At 34.3% G+C, this 15,383-nt stretch overlaps 1 protein-coding gene across 2 annotated transcripts; it reads right to left on the bottom strand.

Annotated features, from left to right (window-relative positions):
- Positions 1-3,771: 3,771 nt before the first annotated feature.
- LOC131027813 (E3 ubiquitin-protein ligase WAV3) lies at positions 3,772-13,943 on the bottom strand. 2 transcript variants are annotated; one of them, XM_057957907.2, is made up of 2 exons: positions 13,225-13,943; positions 3,772-6,169 (listed from the first exon to the last, which is right to left on the bottom strand). In XM_057957907.2, the coding sequence occupies exons 1-2, from the start codon at positions 13,423-13,425 to the stop codon at positions 3,992-3,994; spliced, it is 2,379 nt and encodes a 792-aa protein (XP_057813890.2). In that variant the 5' UTR covers positions 13,426-13,943; the 3' UTR covers positions 3,772-3,991. The 2 variants fall into 2 exon arrangements, with proteins under 2 accessions (XP_057813890.2, XP_057813891.2); XM_057957908.2 differs by lacking the exon at positions 13,225-13,943 and adding an exon at positions 11,785-12,147.
- Between the last annotated feature and the right edge of the window lie 1,440 nt (positions 13,944-15,383).

Below are 15,383 nucleotides of genomic sequence, written 5' to 3'. Positions count from 1 at the left end.
AACTAATGTCATGGTCGGTGGATAAACACATCTAAAAAAAACGTGAAGTAGTCGAACCTGCAAGAATCAAACAACAAATCATCAGGAAACATTTCAAATCATGCTATAAGAGAAGTAAAACATTACGCAAATCCAACAGAATCAATTGCAAAATCAAATTTTCAAGTTTGCACCCTTAAAAATGCTCATTGTTTCTTAAACGACATAACACAATAGAGGCAGTAACTCGTACGAGTTAGGATTGGGCATAGGACGACAAAATAGTCTGATACGACACAAAACAAGCCCTAGGATGACAAAATGGTCTGTTAAACATACTCTTGTGCGATACAAGGGTATATGTGGGATGATAAAACTGGTCAACTTAAACGACACAAGAAATTATAGCAGTTTTTTGTACGAGACAGGATTCTGTCTCGCATGACAAATCGACAAAACCTGACTTTTTCATTGCTAAAAATTTAAAAAATCAACAAAAAAATTCAAAAAGGAAATGATTAAGAGGCTTAAGATCGATCACTTACCGTTGGCTCATAGTTCTGAGGTCGATTATGTCGTCTCTGGGGCTCGAATCGATGCTCCTTGGTGGGAACGACCATTTTTCTTCGCATAAAGTTTTTTGAATTTTCAAACTTGGAGGGTTAAATTGAATTGAAAATGACACTTTTACCCCTTATATAGCCAAAACCCTAATTTTTCAACTTGCTCCAATGGACATGAAAATTGTACTCTTAGCTAATTTGTCCATCCTAATTCCATTTTCGAGATCAAAATCGAAATTCGAGATCATTCTGGTAGTCAATTTCACAAAATTTGGACCACTTAGCGCTTTTCATCAAAAGCTCAATCTTTCTTCAAATTGAGCTCAATTTCTCAGTAATCAACGCTGAATCTCAATTTTATTCTACAAATCAACTTTGCGCTCAATTTCTCATCAATCAACGCCAAATTTTCAAAAATTCCTCTGAATCATTTGTGCTCAAATCATTATCATCGTCAACAATTGCCAAAAATCATCATGTACCCTTGTTATCTTTCGATTTCGCTCTCGAGGGGGCATACTCATGACCTTATGACCTCACATCTTCAAAGTCGAGAGAATTTTCAAATCTTCATCAAATGTCGAGCAAAAATCTTTTTCAACTAAAAAAAATCAAATTCTTATTGCTAAGGGGCATCTCAACTTCATTGTTTCATATCAAGTTGAGATCTCTCGATCATCTGAATCGAATCAATCACTAGGGGCATATCAGTTTCATCGCTTCAAATCAAGCTGATATTTGTCTTCATCTGAATCAGTCTCTTAAAGTTAATCAATTTCATCGCTTTTCATCGAGCTGATTATTCATTTAAACTCAATCAAAAGTTTAAAGAGTATATTTGATCACACGCTCAATCTAAGCAGGTGTTCAATTTCATCGCTTCAAATCAAGCTGGATAGTTTATCTTCACTCATCGTGTCTTGATCCATCAAGTTCAAGATCGATTTTATCTTCGCTCACTGTGTCTAGTTCAATCAAATTCTAGATCAGTAAGATCCGCTTCTTAATCAATCAAGTTTAAGTTCGGTATATTTGCTCTCTATCGTTCCTAGTTCAATCAAGTTCGGGATCGGTATCGCTTTAATCAACTCTGTTCAGCTTCATCGCTTCAAATCAAGCTAAACACCTTTCTCTTCATCTAGTTCGTGATCAATCAAGTTTAGAACTGGTATCTCCTAGACACATCAACTATTCTTTGAACCAACACGTTGCTCGCACATTAATTCAAAGAGGGGCAAATGTAATACCCTAAAATTCGTTACCTAAACCATGGGCCCCTAATTTCGACAACATCACCAAGGTCCTAACCAAAGACAATTAAATCAATCTTGAGCACACAATTTATTAATTCTTTAATCATCAAATATTACATGACAAATCAATAACTCAATATTAATTAAATATTTATTTAATTAATTAAATCACTCCAAGAATATCATTTTGATCAATTATCCTGTTTAATTTATTAATTATCCTAGTATATTTAATTAATTAATAAATTTGTCATTAATCATGCAAAAAGAAATTAATTTATTACAAAAAAGGAATTAATCACAAAACAAGACTTAAATTGAAAATAAAATAAAAGAATTGAATTGAAAGAGAAATCAAACTTGAGATATTATTTCTTTCTTCTAAATTGAGATTAACTTGAAATCAGAAAAAGCAATTAAAATGAATTTTAATCATTCTTTAAAATTGGAACTCAAAACTTTTGAGAAAAGAAATTCAGTTGCATTGAAAAGACTCTTTTCTTAAATAAATCAAAGAATTACCTATTTTTATCATAAGTGCATGGAATTAATTAATTTTTATCTCTAATGCAAACTCGAACTTATAATCTGAATGCATTTCAATTAAACTATAATTGGAATCTATCTCAAGGTTAACTGAATCTGATTTCTCAATTATTTCAATTAATCCTAAATTGTGTTTTTTCTTGATCTCTCTTGTGATTCTCTACAAATTCAGTCTTCATCTCTCATTCAAAACACCATGGAGATTTGTTATAATACACCTTTTGCTCTGGAGTAATTGAAAATATTGTACTTGCTTTTTGAGATAATTGCATCTTAGTTTAGCTTTTTTCATATTTAATTTACTCCATATTGCTTGAATCCATATAGCTTACTATTCATCCATCTTGCATCCATTTAGCTTAATATCATGCTCATATAGATTAGTTTGATATCATTCTCATATAGATTAAATCTTTCGTTTTGGTGTAGTCTAATCACTGGTATTGCTTATACAAATCTGAGAGCAATCTTATACTTGCATCTTTTAGAAAGCAATTGGTCAATTTGTTATGGTTTTATTATTCATGCTTATTTCTGTCTAACCATACATGTAATGACTTAATTGAAATGTTGTGTCTTGCAACTTACAGACTTATTCCACTTTTACACACACACAACTTTGACTTCCTAAACCCTTCTCTTTTGTCCTTTTTCATTCTCTGCACAAGTAGATAGAATCTAAGTTTCAACAATTCAAGCATTCATGTATAATTTAAAGCCCCTTGTGATTCCAACATAATCACATCAAACCATTGAGCTTATCTACACGTCGTGACCCCACATTTAAAAACCTAGGAGTTATCTCAAGTGATCCTTAAACAAATATTTCAGCATTTGAGAAACTTTGTTCAAGAAAAGATAAAAATACTTTTAGATATTTTATTCAGTATTTGAGAAACTTTGTTCAAAAAAAGATAAGATACTTCTGGATATTTTATTCTGTATTAGACTGCATTAAAAACACATCAAAACTACCCATATTTGCTGCCCATACAAGCAGCAGAAAGCAGAATCAGATGGTCTTCCATTCAATGCAAGATTATAATTTCTAAAGCAAAAACAATGTCACTGTAAGGATTTGAATCACCAAAGGAAATGCCAATGGAACTCACTGGGATAGAAAATAAAAAACCATTCCTATAGGAGCGTTGAATTTCAATTTGTTTAGCTTGCTTCAAGTATTAGTTTCAAATATCAGATTAGAATGCCACGGTATTAAACTTTAATTTATTGCTCGAAAATTAGTTTAATTTGTAGTTGTTTCCCTCAAATAAATGAGAAGATCGCTCAATATGAGCACCTGAGAAATCATATCAACTACTAATAGCCAGCCAATGAACAAGAATTATTAACGTGTTTTACTTCTTCAAAGCAAGTAAGCTTAAATTCCATATTTATTTTCCTTGGAATGAAGCAAACAGAAAAAGAAGTTAAATAAAAAACAACATTTTGAGCTTCAAATTTTGTATACAGACTGGTTTTACAAAGGGTAGGAAAAAGGAAATGAGATCGAGGAGATCTGAATCCATAATTACATCAGCCAAATTCTATGATAACAGTAGCAGAATCCAAAAACTTTATTCTGTATTAGCATGAATATTCTAAGCACATTCAGATGGTCACAACCTCCAAGGCTGTAGTGTCACATTCTTAACGAGAGGATCTCGATTCTGGCAAAGGAAAAGTTTTTGAAGGTAGCAATGTCCTTGACGCAGCAACTTGAGCTGGAGGGCACATCGTTTGAGAACGCATCAGCATGTCTAACATTTTAGAAGTTTTATAGTCACCAACCGTGGTTAAGCCATCATTGGAATTCCCTCGCGTAGTAGCCCTCTGTCGAGAGTGAGATATATGTGCAGAGAGAACATATGCACGGCCTGAGTTCTCATAAAGCTGAGCATTTGCCATTCTCTCTTGAATCTCTGCCAATTCAGATTCAAGCGATTTGCAAAGTTGATCTCCTGCCTGAGAAGCTCGTGACATTTGCAGAGCGGTTCTCGTAGTGCCTAGGATTAGTTGCGCTCTTGACAAATCACCTCTATCTGCACATGCTCTGGCATCAGCAATGGTGTTAGCAGCACTTAATCGATTCCTTTGCCTGTCAACTTCGAGACACACAGACTGTTGCTCCATGCTGATTGACTCTGGACGCTCAATAACAAGCTCATTTACCATGGTTTGAAATGTTTTCTGTGAGACTGGATCTCTGTAGGTGCAAACTACATTAATAACCTTCATGCCATTGCAGCTGCTACCATCAATTGAGCTCAACAAAGCTGGAAGCTTAACATCAATCAAAAAGTCTCTTTCTTCCTCTGCATACAAGTCTCCAATCTTTATGAATCCCTGTTGACCTTCATCTGTGATGTTGCTTGCATAACCACCCGCTTGAATAGCAACCAACTGCACATCTGGATTAGATGAGGTAATCGCCACCTGCACATCCTGGATCATCACACTAAGCAACCCACCAATACACTGTGCAAAAGCATCTTGAATGAAGCTTTCTGTCTCTATGAAAGAAAAAGTGCCTCCAGATGCCTCAGCTATAGAGTGCATAGCTGTAGCATCATGATCTGACCCAAATCCAAATGTATGGACAGGTATTGAAGTAAAGCCATGCTGTGATGCATGCCTTATCGAACCTGGCAAAAGACAATGGTAATCTGATGCTCTCCTGGAGTTTGTGTAAGTAACTTCCCAATGATTGCCAATGTTGTGCGTATCCTGTCCATCAGAAAGTAACATGATACTAGATACTGTATTCCGCTCACGTCGATCTTCCAGCACTTTAGAGCCCTTTCTCAAACCTTCAGCAATATTGGTTCCACCAGTTGAGACAAGCAAATCCACTGCTTGCAATGCTTGCTGCCGACCTTCCTGAGTCATGTGACGAAGAGGAAATAATCGCTTTGCAGTGGAGGAGAATACAACTATTGCTAGACGATCTGCAGGGCAAAGATTCTGAATTACAAAACCCATCGCACGCTTTAAGAGCACCAATTTAGTACCTGACATACTGCCACTCACATCAAGAACAGTCACAAGATCTATGGGTGATCGGTCAGTGGTTGCATCGCAGGCTTGCAATGGGCTTCTCATTATACCCTCTGACGAGTGGGTATGATTTTGAGTGCCTAGTTCTATTTCATGAGCTGTGCCACTTTGAACTCCCTCTTCACAAATTTGATTATCATTTTGTTGAATAGCAATAGAAGATGGAGCTTTCAGATGAAGCAGAACAGTGAATTTGTCCCAGACCTCTGATCGTGGAACAGCAGCAAGCTCAGGAAGTATTTCAACAAACAAGGCTTCAGGCTCATCTTTCATTCCCACAGACATATTAGACTTGACGGATGAGTACATACTTGCAATCACTTCATGTGTACCTCCATCAATTGAATCTAGAGTACCTGTAACTTCTTCGCCTGCATTCGCTGAACTTTTTGTATGACCATATGAGTTCTTTTGTCTGATTTCATGAGGACTTCTTTGAGCCTGTGCTAAGGGCTCATCATCATCAAATACACTTGGCTCTTGAACAGAGGAATGCAGTAGAAGTCCATGTCGAAGAAGACGAGGACTTTGCATTTCTTGTGACCAGCTTGAAGAATTTAATCTTCGTATTCTAGGAGGCAGTGCTTGTACTGTTGGAGGGCCAAGCAAAGGAACCTCATTCCACTTTGCACGGCAAACTGGGCATATCAGATTGCCATACTTCACATTGGAAGCAATGCAAGGAAAGTGAAACGTGTGAGAACATTCTGCTGTGAATAAGGCGTGTCCATTACCTGGTTTTATTGCCTCAAGACATATAGCACAAGTGCTCTGCAATACAAATCAAATAATAAAGATAAGTGATGACAAACATACCCACTCTTTTGATCTCATAACACAACTTTGTATTTGCCTTTTCATAAATATCCTAGAATCAAAAGGTTAGAACACTTTGGAAACAACACACCTAGAAATTACACTGGAACAGTTGCAAAGTAAAAATTAATGTTCTGCGAGTGAAGATTTAACGAGTTACTTGAAATAGGGAATAATCTTTCAAATACAATGTATTCCCACTAAAATGATGATTTTGTCAGATATTAAAAATGATATACTTTAGTCAAGATTCAAAGCTCATAAACAGAACAATGACATGGACAAGTTAAACTACATGATAAGCTGTAATGGCTTTCTGCACTCCCAAATCTTAAAAATTAAAAGCACTCCATTTTCATGTACAAGCATTCACATTATGCATGATAAGTACAATAATTTATAGATCCCAGTGTTCCACAAGTATTTTATAGTGTGGCAGAGAAAATAGCAGAGATCAAATGGTGTTGAACAGATCACCCAAGTTTGAACAATGATGAGAGGAACCTACTTCAGACTTATTGTTGTTACAACATAGGAGGTTGTTGTAGGTGTCTCCCACGGCATCATTCAGATAACATTCGGTGCATTGGGAAATTAAACATTATAAGATTCAATGTTAGTGATGCATTATGCTACACTCTGGTTTCAGAGCTTAACTATCTTAATGTTTCCACTTAATAGACCCTGGTTGTATAACTTGCGTTTTCAACAGTTGGCGGAGGTGCATCTTGATAGTACCTAGAAAGAGAGTTTTAGTCATTTAACATGCATGATGTATCTATCTCACAAATCAGGGAATTCATAGTTGCAATGTTCTAATACATATATAAATGTAAACTTAGATTTTGATGTCATCTGTGTAGCTAAACTTTTATAAAAAACGAGTTTTCCACATATACATATATATATCCATCCGCAAAAATGTCCCCCCAGACTACCGTCACTGTCCACAAAACACAGTGGAAAATAGGTTAGCACACATATATCATACTCAAAAGAAGGATGACAATCACAAATACCAACGACTTTTGTGATAATTGAGATGAAACAAAGCCAATCCATCTGTGCAAGGGCCACCCATACCATAATAGTTTTCATCAAAAGCCAGTTCATTCGGACAATTTAACAGGATACAGCCAAGGAAGAAGCAGAACAAGATGATCTTGAATGAACCGTCACTTCATAGTATCATGGACAATACTCCCAAGTTCCTAACTAGTGACCAGGAAGAATAGTAGTAATTTTAGAGCAACAAAAAATTATGTTGAATGACTATGTCAATACTCAAAACTAGTGACCAGGAAAAATGATTTCATTTTAAGCTTCATGGCTGCCTCCATTTACTTTGTAAACCTCCAAACCTCATTATTTAGCACATATATATTACACTAAGAAAAGATCAACAATCATACACAATTTGTGAATTTTGATGCTAAAGAATCCCAGGTCATTCATGTCATTGGTCAACACTTCGACTGTTGCTGGAAAAGGGTTCAAAAAACTAATCCATGTGATTTGAATGACCCTTACTGAAAATAATTATGAGAAATAATGAGGCCAGAGTAGATCAAATAAGACTTTTGTGTAAAAATAACTGTCATATTTTGCTTGATGGGTGGACACATGGTAAAAATTACACACTAGATCAACTTTCTAGTAGCTTCCAACAGACAGTATTCTTAATGTGAATTGATGCCTCCTGCAAAGTGAAAAATGTTGAGAATCCATGCAATATGCTAAATGAGGTGGTCATTACAGCAAGTTAGGAGTTGTTGTTCTAGTTGTGAGCAACAATACAATAGCGTATGTACCAGCAAGGAGACTTCTTTAAGAGAGACATCCTATCATTTTTGGAGCCCTTGTGTCAACCACTGCATTGATCCAAGATTGTGAATATAGTCAAACTTGGATGGGAGAAAACGTAGTGGAAGAGACAAAAAGCATCACTAAATACATCTAAAATCACCCTTGTGCTTAACCTACTGAAAGAACACACCAATTGAAAGGAGCTTGTGCAATTCGCTGCCTAGACAGGTGGATTCTCCATACTTTAAAAGATAACAAAGAATAAATGGCAATGAAGAGTATTTTATGACATGTTTGCCAAGAGTACAAATTTTCAAGGTAACTTTAAACTTGAACTTAAAAACTCAAATTACAAACTTAGGGTTTAAGAATAGACTGCTGTGTGTATGTTTTAGTGGAATCATTTGTTCCACCTTTGATCAATATGTGCTAAACATGTTGATATTTTCTTTCGTTGAATGAATAGTAATGCTGGATTGCCCTGGATCGCCTCCTTGGCCTTGTCTGTGGCCTCTATAAATAATTCCTTTGAGTTTTTAACCCATCCACCAAGCATAGGAAATTGACCAAAAGGTTTTGTCACCTAAACAGAATTGTATGGATTTTTAAAAATAAAAATTAACGGTAATTTGAACAACAAAAAAAAAAAAAAAAGTAAACGAAAGGATAATAAGTTCTACAATCTTAAAGTGGAGACTGTCGATTTAGAGAGGAAAGTAGTAATGTAACGGTCAGAAAAAGTAGAAGTGGCACAGCAGAACGGCAGGGGGCACGTTTTGGGAATAGCAGTCGGAGAGCCATATTTTGGGGTACGGTGGAGGTGTGGCAATATATATAGATAGAGATAGAGATAGAAAGAGATTTCTACAAGTTAATAAACAGAAAAATAAAAGCAGCAATATAACATGACAATGCTAGTATGATGTCTGCGGAAGCCTGTATGTCAACCACATTCTAAAAAGAAATTGTTTGTTAGTACTTCTCACACAATACCACACTGCACCAGACCATGGCAAATCTCTTTTGCAACTGGCAATAATAACCGATTCTAATACCACATCAAGAATTTTGAAGTTTGAGACTTTTTCGAACAATGAAATCAGAAATCCAAAATATCACTGCTAATGTAAACTGTTATATAACTTATATCATTAACCAAATGAATTTTTTTAAACATTATTAAAAAGTTAAAAATTGTTTTTCTTCAGGGGACGCCTGGCCATCCCCAAGTGTTTGAGGGCCCAACCACCTTGGGGATGGCCAGATGTCCCCTATGTGTTTCCTACCGTCCCCAACTTTAGGGACACATTCCAGGAGATTTCCTCATTTTCTCAGTTTGGGGGCAGCTAGGAGACGTCATCTAACGTCCCCCCATCCTAGAAAAGCCTCAGGATAAGGACAGGGATTTGAGGAGCGTGGAGTTGGACGCATCCCCGTTTAACACAGCAAAAAAGTCAAGATGAGCTTTCATTAGATGCTAATCGTAATATGCTCGAAGATGATACTATTTATGAGGAGGAATCTTTACGACTCAATTCAAGGGCACTATCACCGAGGAGTTTTGTTTTAATCAAAAAAAGAAATTTATAGAATATTTATATAGGTTTGTAATTTTAAGTATATGCTTGAGGGTAATATTGTTCCTAGGGAGGATTCTTTATAAACCTGATTTGACGGTACAGCCACTGACGAGCCTTAATCAACAGGGATAGGGGCAGCCAGGAGACGTCACCTAACGTCCCCCCAACCTAAAAAATTCTCAGGGGATATGGACGGGGTTTGAGGAGCGTGGACGCATCCCTGTTTAACACAGCATAAAAGTCAAGATGAGCTTCATTAGATGCTAAAAGTAATATGCTTGACTATGATACTATTTCTGAGGAGGAATTTTTAGTACTCAATCCAAGGGCACTATCACTGAGGAGTTTAAATAAAAATAAGAAATTTGTAGAATATTTATATAAATTTGTAATTTTAATTATATGCTTGAGGGTAATATTGTTCCTCGGCAGGATTCTTTATAACCTGGTTTGAGGGTACAGCCACTGACGAGCCTTAGTCAAAGGGGAGAAAGCTGTAAAATATTTATATAGATATGTAATTCTATGATGATGACATCTAATCAATCACAATATAATATATATGACAATGTGATGTGCATTGGAAACTACAAATAACAAAAAAATCTATCTATGAATTCTCGAACTTCTATATTGAGAGTATCAGTTTAATTTTTACAAATTGGCATAATAATTTAATATGCAGAGATTTTGCTAAATCTTGAAACAAATCAAAATTTTAGCTTGCCAAATTTTTGACATGTGAATTAATTAACCGTTTTCTGAAAAAAGATTACAAACAATAATCAATTACTAATATCAATTTATACATCCTTATTCAAAATAACAATGAACTTTTGATTAGGTGCATAGCTAGTATTCAATATTTCAACACATGTTAATACCTAGACAATTATGCAAGATAAATTTGCTCATCCAATATGACCATATTAACATGATGGTTCAACTGTTAAAGGTTGATAAATGCATTTCTGAGAGAGCATTTCTGAGAGAGCAAGAGAGATCTTCACAGTCAAGTTCAAAAGCAAAATATATTTTCCCAATCAAATTCAAGTGTCAAATAATAAAGAAATAAAAGAATTGATCACTTCTTCAAGCAAGACAAATTCTCCCAATCCAAAGTGATGATTTCAGTAAGTGGTTGCCAATACAATGCTTAAAGATTGCACAGATAATTTATGAAAATTCTATATTTTTTCTATTTTTCCTGTACCAATTATTTATCGACATTTGTCAGTTGCACTCTTTTTTTTCACATTATTTGTTCCCTAATTTACAGTTTTGATATTTATCCTCATTTTAATTTAGAACCTGTTGTTAATAAATTTTAAAACAACTAATTTTCTAACTACATTATTTCATTGGTTTAACAGTTGTGTAATAGATTATATGTAATTAATAACTGATCAAAGAATGCTTTTAACAGCCTCAAAGATCACAACATGCACCACTTATTAGTAAAATAAGAACTATAAATTCTCACAAAGTTATCCACACCCAAACAAATTCACAAAAATTACAGAACTGTAAAGAAGAATCAAAGACTCCATTAAACACATAATTTCACTGATCAAACAATCCTATGATATATAATCTATAGAAAGATGTCTTTAACAGCTTCAAAGATCCCAACATGTATTGCTTATCAACCCAATAGAAATTACAAAGTTTCACAGTTTTCCCCACCATATTGTACATGTTTTTCAACAGCAACTATCAAAAGAATACAGTTAAAAAGCTCCTTGCTCGTCTATCTCAAATACCATTTATGCAGAAACACATAATAAAGAATTTGTACAAGTGAAAGCAATTATAGCGGCAATGACCCAATGTTTCAGCTGGAAAAAGTATATAACCCAGCTGACAAGATTCTTATTCTCAAAAACAGGAATAAGTACATAAATGGACATCAGCCCATTGTTCAATAGAAAAAATCCTATAACCGAATTGTCATGATTTTTGTCGTCTAAATAAGATTAAAAACATGCCCCATTCATTAAACCAAGCGCCAGACAAATCCAATAATGAAACTTGCTCCCTTCTCTTACCCATTAATAGAAATCACAAAATAACCCCCACAAACACACAATCAAGAAAGTTTGATATCAAAACCATCAAAAATACTTTTGCCCATATTCCTGAGGAAAAACCGAAAAAGCCAGACCGGATAATAACAATGCCTACCCGCAAATGTAAAAACATAAACCACTCCAAAATTGCAAGGGGAAAAGCATGTATCCCTCCCAATCAGAATTCCTACTACATGCTCTCCCAATCAGTAGGTCAAGCCGCATACATAATCGGTTCATTCACGCTATCTCTCTCTATATCCATCCCACCCATCCGGTTCAACCTCAATCATCCCATCCCTCAATCAATGATTGTATTCACGCGGCTATATTTATTTCTGATCCGAGACTCGGCATCATATTAATAACGATAATATATAGGCAATAGGAGAGTGCCTTTCCAACCTGTTTCCCCCAATCGAACCTATTTCTTACCCGAACACTTCATACCCGCTTCATAAAAGCAACACTCACTTCATAAAGCAGATATAGAAATGAATAGAAAGGGACTTAGGTTAAAAATATCTAGCACAGAAGATAACATTTCATAACAAATTCATTCAAAGAAAAACCCAATTCTAGAAACAAATATACAGAATAAAATAGCAAGAGACTTTAAATTAAAATATGTGACGCAGAAAATAGCATCTCATATCCAGATCATTAAAAGAAAGACCAATTCCATACACAAATATACGGTATACGATAGCATTATGGACCATTTTCCAGTTACCAAGAAAGAGTTACCCAAAGGGGAAAAAATAAAACTGTAACCACGAGAAAATTTGTGGCCTAGCATAGAACACTTCTACCCAAGTCATCAAAAGAAAAACCCAATCAAGAAAAAATATATAAAAATAAAACAACATCAACAGACACAAGTGAAAAGAAATCCCAGACAAGAACGCCCTATATGCAATTAAACAAATCTAAAATTTATATAAAGAATACGATAACTTTTTTTTCCTAAAAACAAAAAAGTAGTAGCATCCAAGAACATGAAATGTCACACCCAATTCAACATGGGTAAGGTGTTTATGAAGTAGATTATGAATTAAACATCCTACCAACCTGCCTGATATAAAATGTTTAAGTCTGCAGTCAAGCAATCAAACAAAACTCTTAAAAATTTATTTTTTTGGCGCTAGACACCCGAAAAACGATGTCTTAAACAAGTAAACTTACTGTAGTAGATTCGTGAAACCATCTTGGCCTAAAGCACGTTAAGAGGCAACTTCATCTCAACCCACTTAAGCAAAACAAAACTAAACTCCTAAAACAAATTTACAATGTGAAATAGCATCAGCTCATTTTTCAGAGGAAAAAAGCTCACATCCCAATTGAAATATCTTGTTGCAGAATCATGACAAATTCGCACATATAATCCATCATAAGAAAAACCCATATCAGAAAACAAGCATATGCAGTAATGTAACATCAGTACATTTTCCAAGAGGAAAAAGAGTTTGCATCCGGACAAAAGAACTTCATATCAATTCAGAAAAAAGTTAAACCCAAGTCAGAAAATATAATCAGAACTTCTAGAGAAACTCACACGAGAAGATCGGGCGCCGAGCTTGCTCAACTGTCGTGGCGAAGACTTCGAAGGTCCCGGGTTCGATTCCCCTACTAAGCACAGAGAACTAGAACGCGAGGGCACAATCTCATATGAAGGATCTTCATTTTCTGGATGAACCACCATGCAGAGATGCTTTCCCAGCAAATCCCTGGCTCTTCTCCATTTACTGCTACCCATCTCAAAATTCCCAATTGAAACTACAAAGCCAAAAAGTAGTGGGTTCAGCACTTAAATATTACAGTTCCAGACCCTAATCTTTATAAGCACCATTAGTAGTAGTACTCAATGCTTTTGGGACTCTGTGCTCCGCAATAACCACCATTTTGGCAAATACACAACTACCACTGAACGCTCATTTAAGAACGCTAGAAGGGTGAATGAAACACAACTACCTAGTGAACTATTAGTGCTCATTTACATGACAGACCCACAGACAGACAGTTAATCTGTCAGACCCACAGGCGGGAACTCACTCATCTTTTGATGACAAATTGCAATGGGCTAGCAAATTACTGAAGAGGGAGAATTGTGCAGTACAATTGTACCTTCTTTTGGATAGTGTATTGTTTCCTTGCTTTGTTTATTTTTTTTAATAGAGGACGTAGATTCGGTTGGGTGGTTTCGAAGTTTGATAAGGTAGAAGAGCATTAGATTTGAGGAAAGGATAGGATTGTTGAAGTGAAAGAAATGTATATCTTGAAAGTTGGTATACAGCTGTGCTTTGTGAAGGAATTGGATTTGGGCAATGTGTATTGCCCTCTCTTGTCTGCCATGTTTAAAAATATTTTGCTTTTTTCTTTGGGATCCTTAACTTCGACCTTTTGTTTATAATATTGACCAAAGCTATTATAAATATTCTTAGCAGTACAACAATAGAACAATGGCTTGAGAGATACAATAAAAAAGTTTATAAAACTTATGAAAGAATCAATTAACATAAAAATATGGACTAGATCATTATTCTGCTTTTAATGGTGGATGTGATTTAGCTTGAAGAACATTCACTTTATAACATGGTGAATGATTAAAGTAGAGAGGAATGTAGTTTTTTTTAATGAATAATGTTTGTTAAATATTTTGTTTTTTAATTTTTTTATGTTAAAGATTCGAAAATTTTATAATCTATGATAATTGATTGTAAAAAATTTTGATTAGATTATGTAAAAATTTTTACTTCATCAACATTTTTAAAAATGGATCATGGAATGTGATTCAAAATGACGATAAAGAAAATAAATTTGCATAGTCTAATTTAAAAAATTTGCAAGCTATTTTGTTTATTTGTTTCATTAATAGGTAGTTTAACATATATTTTATATGAGATTGAAAGAGAGGGAGTTTAGAAAATTAATTTAATTATAAAAAATATTAAATCCTTCAATTTAGTTCTAAAGATTAAAAGGAATTTGTTGTGTCAAATTCATCTAAAACTAGAGTCAAGTCTTATCCCCTAACCTTGTATCTATAATTAATCGCTTATAAACTTTTTATAAGTCAAACATTCCCAAAATTAAACTAACCACCACTTAATCATTCTCCTCTTTTAATGTCAATATATTTATTATAATTATCACATAAAATATAAGTTGGTATTCATCTCCTATTTATAACTAGCTCATCTACAATTATAATCCAATGTTTCTCTTGCCAACATATTTATAATTATTGTAGTCACATAAATCTGTCCACTTAATTAAATGAATACTTAGTATTTATTTGATTATTTAACCATCAATTAATAATTAATTAAATTAATATATTTAATTAATTCATCTTAACCCTCTTCTCCTATTAATTAAATAAATTATTCAATTTATTTGATTTAATTCACTTAACCAAATTCAGACCATTAATTAAATAAATAAATCATATTTATTTAATCAAATATTCTCTCACATTTAAATAAATTAATATTTATTTAAATCCCCCAAAATCCCACCTCTCACATTTAAATAAATTAACATTTATTTAAATCACCTTTATCCTCTACCCACTTGTATTTTCCTACAAATGCAAGTTGCACAATTATTTTAAATAAATAATTTATTTAAATCACCTTTATCCTCCACCCACTTGTATTTTCCTACAAAAGCAAGTTGCACAACTATTTTAAATAAATTATTTATTTAAAATCC

This window comes from Cryptomeria japonica, chromosome 3, assembly GCF_030272615.1.
Source record: "Cryptomeria japonica chromosome 3, Sugi_1.0, whole genome shotgun sequence".
Classification (NCBI taxonomy): Eukaryota; Viridiplantae; Streptophyta; class Pinopsida; order Cupressales; family Cupressaceae; genus Cryptomeria; species Cryptomeria japonica.
Note: the sequence above shows the minus strand (reverse complement) of the source record. Positions and strands in the feature narration are given on the sequence as shown.